General features: G+C 41.3%; 1 protein-coding gene across 10 annotated transcripts in view; it reads right to left on the reverse strand.

Annotated features, from left to right (window-relative positions):
* CACNA1D (calcium voltage-gated channel subunit alpha1 D) overlaps positions 1 to 16,830 on the reverse strand; it is a 170,022-nt gene extending 153,192 nt beyond the window's left edge. For all 10 annotated transcript variants that reach the window (XM_051811506.1, XM_051811514.1, XM_051811511.1 and 7 more), the window contains exons 1-3: positions 16,446 to 16,830; positions 14,035 to 14,353; positions 11,551 to 11,656 (exon numbers count right to left, since the gene is read on the reverse strand). In XM_051811506.1, coding sequence (XP_051667466.1) covers positions 11,551 to 11,656; positions 14,035 to 14,353; positions 16,446 to 16,482 — 462 coding nt within the window. In that variant the 5' untranslated portion in view covers positions 16,483 to 16,830. The remainder of the gene's footprint in view (positions 1 to 11,550; positions 11,657 to 14,034; positions 14,354 to 16,445) is intronic.
* Positions 16,831 to 18,730: the final 1,900 nt, after the last annotated feature.

Here is an 18,730-nt window from a genome sequence, read left to right on the forward strand (position 1 = left end):
CACCAGCTGGACAGTTCCACAAGCATATTTGTGAACACTCAAAATACCAGGCTTTCTTTTGCTATGTGCAATTTCTGCTGAATGGGATGTTGCCTCATTCACAGATCACCTGTTCAAGGAAATCACTCAACCTTCCCAACTAAACACTGAGGGGTGCTTGTGCTACTAATGTAACAAATAGAGGCTTAACATTACCATTTTCAGATACACATGAACACCGTATGGGAGCTTACTGTATCTTCTGAGACATCTAACATTAACTCCCCCAAATTTCCTGTCCTACTGCTGTTTACCTAAATGTCACTGCTTTTGCTGTATCACTATGGGAACAGTGGCTGTTCCTTCTGTTCCTATATTGCCACTACCAATCACTTTTTCTTCGCCAAAATTTGCTGCCAAAACACTCTGCGTACTCAAACTTAAAATACAGCCTCTAACAACAAAATCCTCCAGAAAGTGCTAACCAGAAAGTCAGCCAAAGCATTTCCAGATAAAGGCAAAGCAAGAAACTGCTTGAAGAGCACTCCCTACGTATCACTCCACTTACTGTTCACACGAAACCTATTCACCATATCTGGATACTTCACGGCATCAAAGTGTGGATATCCTTTTAAAGCAGAAAACTATTATATAGGTGGGAAAATAAAATACTAGAAATATAAATATCTTGTCCAAGAATACCAAGAAGTTAGGGATAAACTAAAACGTTCAATGCTCACCCTGGAGTTCTTGGTCAGCATTTTACCTACGTTCTCTCACCTTTTCCACTATGGCACCAAACAATTTTCCTTTCTTAACCCACATAATTCGGTGTTTCTTTTAAAGTAGACAATCAGTTCTGTAAGCATGAAAATTAATAAAGCCTCATCCCTACAGCCTGCCATTGCTTGAGTTTTGGTATGACATTTGGGCTCTTGCTGCAGCCTGCATTTAGGGGAGAGAGGGAACACCAAGTTTCTCTCTTCCTGTTCTCAAAAGTCATGTAAAAATAACTCAGAAATTTGTTTCCCCTTTATTTGGCTGAAATCAGATGCTCTCAGAAGCTGAAGCTACATCAGAACTTGTGGCCCATGTATTTTTCATCCACATTGATAAACCCTCTCAGCCATACAGTGCTTAGGGAAAACAGATGTGAGAAGCAGTTGATTTTCTTCTACTACAGGAGACAAAGTCCTTTAAAAAAGTCACAAATCTAACCCATGCTGACAGACTAGGTCTGTGCATGCCCAGTTTACCTATGCTCAATCTGCATTAACTCTGGGTGTCAAGATTGCAAAGCCTCCAGGGTGTTTCCGAGTTCAGGGTAAGGTCTCCTTATTGCATTAGGAACACAGATGGCACACGTGCCTGGGCTTAAGGTGGGCTGGCACCAACACACCCGTGACACTGCAAACAAAACTGAGTCCTTAGCCAGCAAAATAACAGCCTCTGCTGAAACCAGCTTTTAGGGAATTTCAGTTAAATGACATAGTTCCACTATATTTGAGATAAAACCTAAAACCTTTGAAATACCACTCAACACAGTACTAGAATACAAAGAAGCTTCCTGTTCTACACCATGCCTGGAGAATCACAGCAGCTGAGGCACCTCCACAGGAGGCAGAGCCAGATGCAGGCCAGTCCCAGAGGCTTGATACCTGGAAGCATTCACCTTTGCTTCAGTTTTCTATCAGAGCACAAAGAGTAAGCATCATTTAATGCCGTGACACTTTTAGGTACAGTTTGGTTAAACATTGTTCCTTTTTATCACTTCATTTTTTTGCTTTTTTTCTGAAGTCAGTGCTGTCAAGAGATTAAGACCTTATTTTAATAAACATACAAGAGGTACATAATTTGGTAGGTTGCTTTCTTTCAGCTTTTTCCTTTACTATAGCAAGAAATAAATTACTGAATAACAGAAGTTACCTGAACTCAGAACAAATAAGTCTTCTTGTGATGAAGATAAGCATATAATTACTTAAATATCATTTCATGATGAACAACTGGCTTATGTCACACATCATTGCCATGTGTTTTAAAGGACTCTGGATGAATATGAGGGGAAAAAAAGTAATGGCAATATAATAAATCCAACGGAGTGAAAACTGCACTAACAAAATGTCTGATAAACATAAGACAGCTTTGGGGTATTTGCTACTCAGCTCCTTGGAAGGACTGCATTTGTCTGATTAGCTGAGCCACAGAAGATGCCTCTTGCTGGAGGCTGCTGCACTTTGCAGCAACCCAGAAAAGTGTAATTATTAAACTACTGAACCTTATTAACAAGCACTTCATATGTTCATATTCTTACATTGTAAAGAGATTTCTGGCCCTCATGCTGTCCCAGTGTAACAGCTCTGTTTGCTCCTTTGTGCCACTGGATCTTCCACACAGTTTTACTGAAATGCAGCCTGGTAGCTCAGTACAACAAACATCAGATGTCTGGTGTGATAAAATTCAACATACCACCTGGTTTGTACCATGAGAGGAGGAGAACTAAAACAACTGGAGAAATTAATCTTTGGACTGAACTACTTTCTTCAATTAAGATACATCAGATCAATCAAGAAACATTATCTCTTCAGCTACACCAACCAATACTGATCACAGTCTGTACCATGTGATTTACCACAGTAACAAACAGCAAGACTCAGATCCTTAATAATGGCATCATCCAAATGTATAATTCTACAAGATTTTAAACTAGTAACAGCTCTCTACTGCCTTGAATAACAATCACCACGAAAAATATCATAACAGCAGAGTTAAACATTGCCCAGACTTCTAGTCATGTATCTAAACTGAAAATATACCAGTATAATAACTTTTAATACTAAACAAGAGGGGGGAGGGGGAAATCTTGGTTCATAACTAAATAAATCCAGGCAAATCAATCTGCTCATGACTTCAAAGTTTAATATTACTATCAACCCCAACAGATATTGAACAAACAAATTATGTATCCTGGTTAGCTGTGCTGACATCATTGAAAATGTTACTTTTATAGTTAAATTATGAGCATAAATCTCAAATCTTTATTTAAAGTTTTGCTTCAAATGCTGAAGTCAAGCACCTGCATCTCTCAGAAGAATCACACTGTTTAATCAAGGCATTCTTCAAGGAAAATGGAACTCTAAAAGCCCTGTTCTTCACAAAAACTACTATGAAAGCAACCATAAGCTACAGTAGCTGCTAACTGGTTTTACCAAGTGAATTTTATACAAGCAGAAACTACACTTGTGGTCTCAATCTCCTCCTCTGAGGAGGGGAGGGGGGAATATAATGATATTCAATTTGCAATTCATTAAATGAAAGTTTTATTGCAAATTATTACACAATGACCAAAAGAAAGACAACACTTAGAAGTAAATCCATCCTAATTAATATTCTCCCACTATCACTATATATATATATATTCATTTAACCTTTCACCATGGCCCAATTTTTCCAGATGGCCCCGAAAAAGAACAGTTTTGTTGCATGACAGAAGTATAAACAAACCTGAATTCTTGCAAAATGAATGGTAAAGCAAATCACACATTCAATTAACCATGACCGAAAACAGTTTGTCATTAAAGCTCACCACATTAGAAAACACATTTCAGTTGATTTAACAGCTACATGAGTCTTTACGAGGACTCAAGGACTGCCTCTTTGAAAGTGCCCAAAAAAGTTCCCCACTGCTGCTCAAATTAACCAAGTGAGCTTTCACCAGCACTTTTAAAACCCACAGATCCCAAACCCGTGGTGTTTCAAGACAGAGCACTGACACACAAGCCATATTAAAAAACAAATAAACACAGTACTCAATGTCTCTCATGCTTCTGACGGGAAGTATCTTTTTAAAAGTAGGTAAACACCCATATTCAGCATAAATGAGAGTTTTAAAACAGGTTTTACAGAGCAAATCCAAGTAATTGATGGCAGTCTGTTTGGTGTGGCACTGACACACAGCAACACGGAAAGATTCTCAATTCTCTGTGTTCGTCTTTTGAGTAAAACTTTCAGAAACAATTTTCAGGGTTTCCTTTAGCATAGCAGCTACTGCCAAGGAATAAACCCATAATTAGTGTTCTGTTCAATGTACATGCTCAATATTGGGGTAAATGAGTAATTCACATAGTTTACATAACCATCACTAAACTGGTTTTATAACCAGGACTGTTCATGGTTTTTTCAGAGCATTTAAAAATCATCTTTTACTCTATTCCAATAGTTTGTACGAGACGTACAAACTTCTCCCACTCAACCTAAACACTCAATTTAGGTTTCAATTACAGCTCTTTTAACACCAAATCTAACTACTTTCCCACTGACCACGCAACTGCTACGGTAACTAATACGATTATTCTGTGTATTTGGATGTATTTGATTCACTTTTATTATTTACTTATTTACTAAGCATGACCAGTCCATACTTAAGCATTTTGCAGGCATATCTTTAACAAGCAGGGAGTAAGGGAAAAGAAGGGTAGGGAATCACTGCTACCCACAGCACAATGAAAGCAAAAGAAAAGGCTTTCTCTACCAGAGCAGCACTACTCTGTTTGAGAGACTTACTTTAGGCTATAGTAGAAAGAACTCTTTCTGGTGTATGCTGTCTCTCCCTAGGCAATTTGCCAGTAATGCACTACCAGCAAATCTTTTTAAGGAGAGACAAGTCCTTAGTAGGAATTCCCCACAGGAACAAGCCTGCAACTTTGAACACGGAAAAAACATTTCCTTTCAAATTGGAATGATTAAGTACATCTTTCTGTAAAGCCTTCTGGTTTGGACAACTGAGCAGCTCTCTTTTGCATTTAAAAAAAAAAGTTTTTGTAGGATCATTAACTGAAACTTTTAACACAAAGTTGTGGATCTTCTTCTCATACCCCTGTACTCCAAAGAGACATTTTAACTTGAGCTGAAGTAGCCAGATCTTCAGGACACACAAAATAGAGAAGAAAAGGACTTGACTACATTACTCCTAAACCTCTACAAACCCAAATGACCTTTCTAGTTGCTGGAAATTGCCAGTCATTTTGGTCATATACTTCTTTCAGGAATGTCCCTCTTCCTAAGCCAGTGTGAAATAAAATTTCTTTTTCATTTGTGACTAGAATTGGACTTGACCCATTCAATTATGTTTATCAAGACTACTGGTGTAATGCAGAACAGATAGAATAAGCCTAGGAACTTACTGCAGGATAAAGTGGGAGTAAAACATTAAAACCTCCAAATTTTCATCTATTTTGCAGATCATTACACCATAAAGGAAAAAAGTTTTCTGACTACAACATTTGCACTGATAAAAGTCAAAGCAATCCATAATTAGCTAATGTATACTACTGGAAGTTTCGGGTTGTCGGTGATATAAAAAAATTAAAATATGCAGATAGGTCTGAATACTACAATTTTTTTAATAATCCCCTTAGAGAAGTCTGATCTATTAAGAAACTCTTGCAGTTGTGCAAAGGTTACTTACTACGTATACTGTCTCACCTAATAACCAAACAGCTTTACTATGAAAGATAAGGCAGGTTGCTCTAGCAGTTAAAGAGTTATTTCATGGCTTTTTGAATGAGAAAATATATGTCAGGGTAATGAATATACATTAAAAAGAGCAGAAAAGAATGATCATTTGCATAAGCACGTAGACACAAAACTGATCCAAACCTCTTCATTTTCAAACCTGTGTGAAAAATGACAGCTCCTAACATTTGTGGGTTTTTTTTTTTTTCAAAATTAAACTGATTTTCTCACAGGGCCCTCCTGACTATTCACACACAGAACTGTAAATACATTTCACTAACTGGAATTGGTACACAACATAAGATTCCTGTAGTATATCAGATAGAAATACATCCTATATTTTTGAATCTTTTTTCAGATTAAACTTAATGACATTTTCTCTTAAAACAAATTCTAGTGCCTTTAGTGCAGGCACACAGGTGCTTGGCTAAATATACACAAATCATTGTAAAGTCTCCATCATGTTTTTCCTGCATACAAAGGGAAGTATTTTCAGAGCCCAAATTATCTTGCATCTTTCCTGAAAAGTTTCCCTGGGTGACTTTTATGCCAGCTAGACATTTGGGGAGAGCATTAGCTAAGAACTCAGAGGTAGAAAAACATCAGAAATACAGGATCAAAAAGTTACTTAGACAGGAAAATTTTCTGAGGGGAGACCAAAGCCTCAAAGACCTGAAAAAGTAAACACCAAGACAGTAGACATACATTGAAACCTTTCTAAAATACAACATAGAACATTTAGCAATTAAACAAAAAAAATTTAGAATTATTTACTAAATGTGGTTTAAATTACTAAAATTCTACAACAAATGTTTTCAGATAATCTACATCTAGAGGACAACTGGGTGCAAGGTAAAAAACCAACAATATCTTTTCAATGGGATGGATTAATTAGTCATGTGGCCTTAAAACTGAATGAGTCAGAGTTGCTAATGAGATAAGGACAGGAAGCCTGACACCTCTAAGTCAAGAGTTCAACCGGTTCTTCTCAGAGTACTCTCCTGCTGTGCCCTAGATTGAAGGCACAACACTGGATTTCCTACTGCTGAAGAGACTGAAAGATCCACGTAAAGCTACTTACAGAGGAAATCTTTGCCTGAAAGTAGGACACAAACATTACCTTTCTGTAGCAGTGTCCCCCACTATGGCTCTCCCAGCCCCAACTGCCTGGGACAAAGAGACATCCAGGACCTTCAGCACCTGACCTGCTCTGCAAGCACAGGCTGGAGAGGCCACCTTTTAACACAGAACCTCACTCAGAGGGTTCCCCACTGACAGTGGCAGCCAGACACAAGGCTGAAGAATCCTGCTACCAGGGGCATAGAGTCTTTAACATTAGGTTCCAGCCCTTTATGCATTAGGGGCAAGTTCTCTACTCACATGACTTCACAACTGCCAATTTGCTGTAATTTATACAACTCAGTCTCCCAAAATGCACAGGCTGTCAATCTTCTCAAGTAGAACAGTGTCACCTTCAGGGTCTAGTCACAAGAGCTGCAGTACACACCAAGGAGACTCAATTCAAACTTCAAGGGCATAGCTTTCATCAAGCCTGTATGGATGGATGCCACCTTATTGATCACATTTACTTATTGAAAAAAAAGGAAAGAAAAAGGAATAACCAACAATGTCTTGATCACAGCCAAAATCCAGACTTGTATTGTGCCAGTCTGCCTACATATGGTAAAATAAGAAGCCCAGTGCCTGTCAGGCTGATGGGAAAGGCAGCAGGAAGCAAAGCACAGGAGAACAGAACATGATACAGCAGGATGACACCAGAAAGAAAAATTGAGGTGGGAAAGCGAGATAGAGCAAATCATTCTGCACAAAAGGACAAACAGAAGAGTAAACACAGAGGGAAGACAGAGGGTAGAGACAGAAGATAATAGGAAAGAAATGAGTGAGAAGACAAAAGACATGAAGGGAAATAACATACCACAGATGGGGGGGAGGAAGGGGGAAGGAAAATACAGCAGAAACAGAAGAAAGATATATACAGGAAACCCTTTCTGACAGAAACTGCTTCTTATCAAGTTCAGACAAGAAACACTTCCAAAAGGAGAGCTGAATCAAGCATGGAAAGTTCAGATCAGCTCAAACTTCCAAAGAAACTACATTAAAATATGAAGTAGTGAGCTAATGAGGATTCTATCCCAAAGCACAATGCCCCTGCTCTGCTCTAAGAGAAAAAAAACTTCTCTGGTTCAATACTAGTTTCACCCACTTAGTTGCAGAAGAACTGGGCCCACTTGTGTAAGTACCTTCACTGATTAGGGACCTAATCATTAATGAAGTAGAATTCAGAATGAAGTTCAGTAAGCGTTTTTAAAGTTCATCAGACTGTACTGTACCATGCAGAACACAAACCCACTGCTCCATTCAAAATACAGAAAAGAAGATCCCTTCCTCCTGCCTCTCCTGCAACACACCAGAGACACATCAAGGTGTTTTAAACAAAGGATTAGATAAAACTGAGAATATATGAACTGTAACACTTGGCTGAATTTAATCCTGTGCTTTTGCTTCATTTGAATTCATTGTTTTGTGTCACCCACAACTCTTCAGAGAGAAGTAGTATGACCAGGAATGCCCTGAGCAAGAAGATTGCTGTAGTGCACCTTCTACTCTCTGAGAATGGCAAAACAGAAATCAGAGCTTCTCTATTCAGACAAAAAGACATGCAAAAAAAAAATGATAATGAAAGGGACTCCTATCCTACATCATCTGTGGTTACCATCCTCTTAATTTAGTCACCAATATAAGGAAAAAAACTTCTCACTTCCCTAAATTACCATCATTATCTCATAGCATGCAGCTGGCTCCATCACAAAAACATCAGTAATGACAACTCAGCAAAGACAAGTGACCAACACAGAAAGATAGTTGTACCACCCTTACACTTGGCTTGCACTGTCAGTAGTCTATAAACTGTCTACTGTTCTAAAAACAAGCTGTGGAACCCTTTCACAGACCTTTATATTAAGATAATTAGGAGCAAAAACTGACTCACTTTCAAGAATGATACCCAAGATACAGCTTATTATTAAGAAACACATAAATATGCATACATTCGATTTGCTATTTCTCTTAAGACACACAGATGTGTTTCTTAAAATGTTTGTTCTATTTTTTGTTATTCTGTGATACAATTTATTTTGCTGTTACTACTGCAACATACAACTGTGTTGGTCAGACACCACATGTTGAAACCTTAATGACACAGCAAGGCCAGGGCTCGCTCACAGCTCAACCAGCAGCTGGGTGGTTGACACACAGTCAGTGTTTCACTGTCTCAGTCACAGGTGAAGACAGACTCTGAAATCGCATCTCCAACTTCTCTTACAAGTCTTGCAAATTCCATCATACAAAAGCTGCCTTCCAACATCCCACCACCACCACAGAGAGCACTGAACATCTGCTCTGCACATGCATCCTTGCATTGTGGTTGCCACTGAGGACTTCCCAGAGCCATAAGGAATGAACACTTCACCTGCTCCAACGCCCCCATATACAAAGAGCCTTCTCACTAGCCCAAGAAAAACTGGAAAAGTTTCCATTCCTAGTTCCCACTCAAGTGTTCCACTGGTTTTTGCTCTCTTGTACTACTGCTTCCTCTTTCCACGGCTGATTACAAATTATGTATATTTTGTATTCACAGACAAACCCCACATGCATAAATACTTCATTTTTTTGTTTACAAATGAAAAAAAAAATATGAGCCAGTTCAGCCAGCTGATGGAAAGCAATTAATCTATTCAATTCAATGAAGCAACACTGATTTATTCCCTGAGAACCAAGCCCTAGATATAACATCCATATGCAAACTAAAATGTATGAAGATGAACTTGAATTAAAGCCAGAGTAGAGTAGTCTCCTAGCAAGATCAAACTGGAAGCATAAGGCTCAGGAAAGACACGTGTCTACGTGCAGGGGGCTAAAATCCTACCAAACCTGTAAGATTCAACGGTGATTTTTAAGATTTGCTCTGTTCTTTAGACCTATATCACAAAAAGATCTGAACACTATTAACAGATTAATCTCTACTTCCACTATAAGACAGCCCACTTCCTCAAACCCATACATATACATCAAGCACCAGGAAATGCTCCAGCACGTTCCCAAACAAGCCTGAAGATTTCTAACTCAGCTCTTCTATAATATTCCCTCACAGCACACTTGAATCCACACTAACAAATAAATGGGTCTACACTAGGAAAATGGTCAGTGAAGAGGGAAAGACATGAATCTAGATTGCTGGTTAATGTATTTCATAATAGAGAACCTTTGTTGTAAGAAAAGCCAATGCTGCTCATTTCAGAACTATTTATTGTATTAGATGGGGCACACAGGATGTATCTGTGTGTTCCCTTACTGGACTTAACTCTACTCCAGCACTCAAAAACACCTTGTCAGTATAAACTATTTGAGCAAACACAGTGGAACAACTCAACTTCAGCATAAACAGGATGCAAATTTAAGTGACAATTTGAGATAACTAAAGTGGCCAAGTGAACACTGGTCATGTTCAAGAAGCCTTCTATTTAAAATGAGTAAGGATTAAGGACCTTTTATTAGCAAGGAAAAAAAAAAGCCACAGAATTTTATTTTTGCTTAGGCTAACATGGCCACAGTAGATAAAAAAACCAAAAAACCATCAGGGATGAAGATGTCGATTTTGTTCTAAATACTAGCACATTGTAGACTTGAAATTGGGTCAGAAATACCAGACATGAAACTAAAAAATGTAGTGCTAAAAACATTTATTCAAAATTATTAGCCTCTGACACAATTTAACTGCTTTACCCTTTTCATGCAATGCTTTATGAAATTAGTTATTAAAGGATCTCTTGGTGGATTGACAGTTACGGAGATTTGTGCCCTGAATTTCTCAGGGGTGGAAAAAAAAAAAAGGAGAGAGAAAAACTGTTGGTTGGCTCAACACACAGCTGCATAACTCCTTCTTTACATTGACCTGAATTATTCTGCCTTTCATCAGCAATTTGTATTGTCCATATTTGCCTTATCTTGATAAACAAAAAGAATACATGAAATGGGTTACACATACAGAATAATCACTTTTAGGAAAACAAACAAGCATCCAAACACCACAAATTATGCAAAGGTGTTCATAATATAGAAGACCTAATATGAACCCTAATTTTCCAGGTAAATTAATCCAAAATTACCCACTAACTGGTATCCAATTCTTTATTTCATGACCCTCCTCTCCAAAACAAGTCACATGCAGGTTTTGAGTGCACAGGACCACTGAACTCCACTATTTCAAGATGGAGTTTATTATAAACAATTAAATTACTGCAATGTAATTCAATATTACCCTTGAGTAAGGGTAATATTTATTACCCTTATTATTAGTCTTTATAATTTTTAATAGAGAATCTAGAAAAATTAGTTTTCATTATATATTTTCAAGCACAACACTAATATATGATTTTCAATGGAAGAAATACATCTCCAGACACACTTACTGCAATACCACCCCTTTTTTAAAGATCACTTATATCAGCAGTGACTGCTCTGAAAACTCACAGTGATGTTCCTATCACTTTAAAATACACGAATGTACAATTTCCCACCATCCTCTCATTAAAAACTAAAATATTAAGGAAAATACATAGCCAAACACCACCATTAAAAACTGAAAACAGACTAGACAACACAACCTTCAGAAGATCTGAAACAAGTGTCAGCAACAATAAGAGCTAGTAAATAAATTTTATCAATATAAGCAATAAAAACACAAATTAAAGGTTTTATACCACACAAATATACACATGCACACAGCATAATATTAATGTACATTTCCCTCCAAAGGATTTCACTGCTGAAAAATCTCATTTTACATAAGGGAGCACACCCTAATACTGGAGGAAAAAAACACAGAGTAATTCCATATACATTCTGTAGTACCACTATATACCAATTTTTTTAACTGAAAGTACCTCTACTTAATGCAGTCTCAAATACTAGCAGCTAATCACAACCACCAAATTGAAAGCATAGCAAACAAACACAAAATTAAAATTCAAGAGTACTTACCAAATTATGATTAGTTGAATTAGAATCATCTTCTGGGAATGGGATGTAAACAGCTAAGGCCACACAATTGGCAAAAATAGACAGTAGTATAAATATGTCAAATGGTCTGGAAAATCTTGTTAAGGAATTCATGAATTGTGAGTATCTACAAACTTTTAAGTCTAGTTCTCCTTTCAGTATCAACAATTGTAAAACAAGTCTTACTTTAAGGCAATCTTTTGACTGATAACTATGACAAACACTTCATCACCTTTAGTTATAGCACTATATATACCATATGATTTTCCATCACAATGATCTTCCAACGTCCTCTTCCTTTTGAAAAGAGTGAAAACTATTACTCATGCTGCCACAGAGCACTTTATATTAAATTCCAAAGATGAATATAATTATCCACTCTTAAATCAATATGTGGGTCATCATGATGGGCAAGGAATAATCATGGAGCTGTTCTGTCCTCAGATACTTACAAAGGTCTCATTAATATTAAATAGAAATATGTTTGCCCAAAGGAGGAAAATAATTTGGGATATAGTTCATAGCAGGATATGAGAAAGAGTGCCAGAAAACCACAACTATTCCCCTGTATGAGCCCTGAGAAGCTGTACAGTCAAGGCAGGGAAATTCTGAGCCCCTTCATGTCTGCAACAGTTGGATTCCTGAATAATTTTGCTTTGGCCAGGACAGATCAAAGTTTATGTGAGTAAAATGAAGAATAGGACAACATGACTGGCTTGGTAGCTGTGCATGAGGAGAGGCTTCAGGCTTTCACACTGACAACAGCAAGAACTGCAGCTATGCTTTTTAGCCTGTATCTGGATGACAGCAGTAGAAACCTGGAGATACTTTTTGTCTCCAGAAGAAAAAATATTTCTTAAAATTCATGCCTACAAAGTTCACCCTTCAGGTTATCATTAATTCTCCTTTCTCCCAAAATATTTCATTGTTTTAACTACAAACGTGGAAGTACCCAGATGAACCTGTTTGTGGAATTTCGGAAAGGAAGTACTTTGGACCTCAGCTATGATTTTTTGCATCCTTTCCTATATTTGATGCATAACTTCCTGATATGTTTCCACAAGAAGCCCATAAAAGACTGAGGGAAGATTTGCTAAATTTTCTTTGTTGGCCTATAAAAAGTTTGTCACCCTAAGGGCCAAGTTTATGTCTACAAAGCCTGTCAACATCAACAGCTGCTATACTGTGTACAAAATGAAGTTACAACACACATCTTAACACTCAGCATTTTCCAGACTGAAAAGTGCAATTGATACCAGCACAAGACTGACAACCTTGTTTTATGATGTGGTGCTACTGGGACAAATTCTCGCTGAGTTATTCCACTCTAGATCCATAGTAATTTCATTTACCTGACCTTAGCCAAGGAGAGGCCAATTTACTGAAATTACTTGGACTTCTACCAGTTTAAATGAAAGAAGAATCCATTTCACTATCTTTAATTTACAATTGAATTCTGTTCAAAGAATTGAAAAACAAAACCCTATAAATGAGTAACAGCTCTTATTGCCAGGTTGGCTGTTCTGTTTATAGTAACAAAATGAGTTTTACCTCAGTAATCTACTCTCTTGAACAGCTGTTTCCCATTACAGGGATGTTGCCATGGCTAATAGGCTAACATTTTTCTCCTGGTACCTTGGCAAAACTATTTTCTATTTCAAACCTCTTCTTGGTAATTAAATAACATACCAAATTAACATGCTCTCAGTTCTGCCAGAGAAATCCACATATTTCCACATCACAACCACTGAACTAAAGAAAAAGCAACCCTTCTCAGCATACAGGTTATCACAAATACAGGCCACAATCTCTGATCTCCTTTCTAGGTGCACCACGCTTCCAAATATGTTTGGAGATAGACATATGTTGCAAAAGCTCAGAAGATCAATATATTTCAGACACTTGTGTGTTCTTAGAGCGATTCCTTGGCTTAAGTAAAAATCTTCCCTACATTTAGTACCTGGAAAAACAATCTCTTTATAAAGATTTCTATATCTGACCCATTTGCCCTAATGGCAATACACCAAACTGCAATATGGAAGACACAGGTTTGACATTTTCAGTAATCTCCCAGTTAACACTGCTAGATACACTCATAGCCATTCAACCTTGTTTGGAAGGGTAAAAAATGCAACACACATTTGCTGGAATATAACCTAAGCTTGAAAATGTTCTCCCACCTCCCCTCAAGGAAAAAAAAGAAAAAAAGAACAGCTTAGAGGTTTTCTCTGACTCTGAGCTACTCAAGTCAGTAAAATGATATTGTGTCTTTATAACACAAGAGGCCATCTTTAACAGTAATTGAAGCAAAACTGACTACCATCAACACTGACAGTTACCCACACATGCAAGTGAACTGCTGTGTTAGTTGTAATGTTCTAAGAGATGCTGTAAAAAAAAAATCCCCTCAATACATTCAGAAAACATAAGAGAATTATAAAAAAAGTAAACTGCAGCAAAGGATACTTCCATTCTACTAGACTAATGCAGGCTCTTCGTATTGGGTTGTTGAGGGATAAACAGAAAAGGGCACGGGGTGGCCGACTATTAGATGTGTTACCCTGTTTTTTGCTCTTGGCATATTGCTGGCGTTTTCTTTGGGACAGAGATCCTACAGGTTGGGCTGTGGTGGTACTCATGTTTTGGGCAGCCTTTGCTTGTCTAGCAGCATCGATTGCAGCTTGCCAAGATAGAACAGTTTGCTTGGACGGTGCTGAACTGTTTGACTGAATAGCTGGTCCGTCACCAGGGAGAGGAATTCTGGTGCTACTTGCATAGTTCACCTCTGTGGGACAAGAAAAAAAAGTACTTGGTTATAATTTTTTATGCTAGAATGGGTCCCAATATTTCTGACTTGCCTCTTGACAGTGTGATGCTTCCACTGGACACACAGGCATAGACATATGCACACACTGGTGCTGTGGTAGATGTGACTGTGCTCAGGAATCAGTATTTTAACTTCAAGTTTAATGTAAGCATCAAGACACAAGTACTACACTTCTTATTTTGGTTCTTCAACTTAACACTTCTTTTCCTAACTGGATGGCAGCTTTTCTGCCCTCGTGTTTTTTTTCCAGGAAAACATACCTACTCCTGAAGAACAACTTTGCTGTAGCACCTTAGCATTTACTACTATCTCAATTCATTTTGGTCAAAAAGAGTAGTTGCTTAAAATTCTTACACATTGTTCAATTAAGACCAACCAGCAAGGAGGGGTGGGGTGAGTGGGGGGGAAGTCCTGTGAGCAAGTTAAATCTTGCCTTGTTTTGCATTCTTAAAGAAAAATGCGTGGATGCCTCCCACAAGCAAAAATCCAACGTTGTCTGTGCTGAACATGTTCATAAAGCTCTGCTATCTTTCACACTAGAAAATTACAAACGTGAACCCACTGTTAAAGGACAGAGTTTGGTTTTGCTTTTTCACAAGGATTTTAAAAATAAACTGCACCTTCCAAATAATAATCGAGTCCTCTTTATGCAGATGACAGCAAAGAGGCAAAACACCACCTCCTCGCAAGGATCCTTCCTCGCGAGCTCTTTGACTAGCGCAACAGTCTACTCCTACATGCACCTGTAGGAAGGAGAGGCTCCTGAGTGAGATTCAAAACTTGAAGATGCCTGGGTGGGGAAAAAAAATGGAGGAACGGCACAATATACGTGCCGGGAATCCGGGCTGGCAGGCGGGATGACTGTGAAACGGAGCTACCCGGGCAGGAGAGGAAAACAGCTCCCAGGCAATCGCTGCTCGTCGAGGAGAGGAGAGGCACGGGAGACACAGCCCTCCTGCTCTAGACGGGGGGAACAGACCACGGGAGCGCCGGGAAGGCGCGGGGATGCGGCCGAGGCCGGCCCGTCCCCCGCTCCGGGGGCGAGGGGAGGCGGGAGCCATAAGATGGCTCCCCGGGATGGCGGCGGGGAGTGGGGGGGTCACGGCGGGGCGCCCACGGAGCTGCCGCGGGGAGCGGCACCGGCGCGGCGAGCGCTGGCCAGCGGCGAGCGGCGGCGCATCAACAGCTGGGTGACACGGGGGGCAGAGCCGCCGCGGGGGCAAAGGTGGCAAATCTACCTCCAGCATCTTCCCAAAGCATCCCTTCTACCCTCCTCCCCCTTTTTTCTTTTTCCAGATATAAAAGCAATGGCACAGCCATCTCCCCCGCCTTCCGCCTGCCCTTTGGGATGCCATGAAACGTGGCTCGGCGCAAATAAACCGCCCACCTACCCATCTATCTATACATCCAGCGTCTTTTTCAAGGGATGCTCGAAAGGGAAACAAAGCCCGGGTGCTTGCGTTTTTCTCGGGGGCAACACAAACTTGCAGCTGATTGAGGAGGGAGGAATCATTTATAAACAACAGCGGGGGCTGTGGCAGCGCCGGAGCCCGTCGGCGGAGCGGATTAGCGCCGCGGAGCCGCGCGTCTCGCCCCCGTGCGCCCCGCCGGGCAGGGGCCGAGCGCATCGCACCCGCCGCCCTGCCCTCGGACCCCGCTGCCCTCCCGCCCGGCGCGGGGCAACCCCCGGGAGCCGCATCCCCGGGCAGGTTCGTCCACAATTACACAAGCGAGAGGCAAACGCAGACCCAGCTGTGTCCTCTCCCGGCTGGTATTAATGGCCCCAGGACAAGAGACAGACGCGCATAAATCCACTCGCACGTTGGTCACACGCCGAGGGCAGCACCTTATCCCCGTCCTCTGCCCTTCCCGGTCCCTCCTCGAACACAGCCGCTCATTCCTTTCCCATCCCAAACCTACTCCATCCTCAACCCCTTCCCTAATCCCCCCCAATCCCCGACTTCCAAATCCCTCATAAATCCTCCCCCGCCCCCTCCCTCCCTTCAGCCCCAAGCACGCCGCTGCCCTTGGTGGGCGCCCCGGCTCTTACCTTCTGGGTGCTGCTCGGGCTGCTGCTGCTGGTGCATTTTTCTCACTTTCTCCAGCGTGTGAGAGGAAAACGAAAAAACAAAAAAGGGCACAGACGCCCCCCAACCCCACCCCGAGCCAGGTGCGCGCTGCCCCTGCGCCACCCGCTACCCGACCCCCATGGTAGTGACTAGAGACGTGCGAGGGGCTGCTGCTGCTCCTCCTCCTCCTGCCGCTGCTGCTTCGCCGCTGCCAAATCCCTCAGAGTTTGGGCCAACATGACACTCACATCCGGGTGACACGGGATCTCTCCATCCCTAGCAACCCGGCTGCTGCTGCCGCCGCCGCCGCCTGCTCCTCGGTCCCCCTCCTGCCGCTGCTGCCTTGCTCCCCGGTCCCCCTCCTCCTGCCGCCGCCCGCTCCGCCTCGGTCCCCCTCCTCCTGCCGCTGCTGCCGCCGCCCGCCCGCTCGCGGTCCCCCTCCTCCCGCCGCGGGGTTTAACTCCCTCGCTGCTGCCGCCGCCACCTGCTGCTGCTGCTGCCGCTCGGCCGGGCCGGGCGGGGGCGCGGAGCCGCTCCCGGGCCGCCCGCAGCTCCGGCACCGCAAACAGACCCGCGCCCGCCGCCGCCGCCGCCTTAACCCGCTCGCCGCCGGCCGCGCTCCCCCGTCCCGGGCAGGTGCGGGAGGAGCTCCCGCGGCACCGGCTCCCTTTCCCCGCTCTGGACAGCTCACGGCTCACCTGCCCGCCCCCTCTGCCCTCACCTCCAGGGAAACCCCCCAGTTACCCATCCCAATCCCGAGCTCTCCGCTGACCTGTTGAAATGCCGTCATTCTGACTCCAAGCTAACCCCGAGGTTTTCAAGGTTTACCCAAGTAAATCACGTGGCTTTGAAATGAATGAATTCTGGCGTTACTTTTCATTGCAGAGCCCTCAAACATTCGTTTAAGGTTTTGTCTCGTTAGTGCTGAAACTACCCCAGAAGTGCCGTGTATCGATGCACGTGGCTGAGGGGCCATAAGGTGCTGCTGCAAAGGAGGAAACTCGGGACAGCCGCCTTCAGTTATAGCAAGGCAGTGTTTCAATCGCTACAAAAGTAATCAATGAAATACAATAAGAATTATAGACATACAAATTCAAAACACAACGGATGCTCCAAAATTACAGTTTGTTTTCTCTGCAATGAACTTTTTCCCGTATTTTTAAGTACTATTGCATGATTAATTTTTAAACAAGCCACAATCACACTCAGAGGATTTCAGCCTTTATCTTTGACAAAGGTAGTATTTTGTTAAGAAAACATCTCAGTGAAACCATTTCTACCATCCCTTTCCTTATTCATGTCCCTATCCACTCTTTGAGCCATACTTCATCCACAACTATCTCCATCTAATTAATAATAAATAACATCTACAGACAGTAATTAGAAGTAGAGCAATAAAACCTTAATACCGCTGATATTCTCCAGGGACCCGGCGAAGAATGCCCAGCCTCCAGCTTTAGAAGAAGCTCTCTGTTAGGTGGAGCCTATCCCTTTTGGCTTTACCTTTGTTAATTAAAGGATTAAAAAAAAAATTAACAACAACGCTGATTTGAAAAACAACCCTGCACAGAGAGATGCCTCACTAACACTTCTTGACCTGCCGTTCTGTGCTTCCTCTTTTATAGCCTTCTGACCTGCTGGGCTCAGATGTTGCAGGTTTGGTTTAATTGGGAAGGCACCACACCCTGTTCACAGGTGTCATTACAGAGCAGCTGTTTCCAGATTAAATAGTCTACTACGTACTTGGGCACTTGCTTCAAATGTCCACAAAAGTACTTCTTTTCTCAACAGTCAGATATTTAGGTGTCAAAAATGCTTGGTAGATTTTCAAAAGTGTCTAAATCAAGACTAGTTGCCTAACAACCACTGCAGGCACTGAAGGAGGCACCTAATGTGCTCAGCACGCAGTACCCTGGCAAAGCTGGACTCCAGCATCCAAATCATTTTTTTAAATGAGGCTTGTGAAGTTAAGCACTGAGGCACTATTGAGAAAATTGTGTCTAATCAGGCCTGGATTTAACACAAGCAAAAAAGTATCCCACAGAAAAGGGCTGCTCCCCTTGCAAATGTTTCTATAAATTTCCTGGATTTTGGCCTCTCTAAAATCTGTTTTCTAACCCCCAATCCTTACAGTGGACCACAGCAATGTGTACTTGGAATATGTATTGAAATATGCTGTACACAGCAATATGTATTTGGAAGCTACCAAATACTCCTCAAAACCAAACTTCATAAGCCTCTCAATAAAACCATGAAACAGAGAAAA

This window comes from Manacus candei, unplaced genomic scaffold, assembly GCF_025592945.1.
Source record: "Manacus candei isolate 608988 ecotype Guabito, Panama unplaced genomic scaffold, ASM2559294v1 h1tg000082l, whole genome shotgun sequence".
Classification (NCBI taxonomy): Eukaryota; Metazoa; Chordata; class Aves; order Passeriformes; family Pipridae; genus Manacus; species Manacus candei.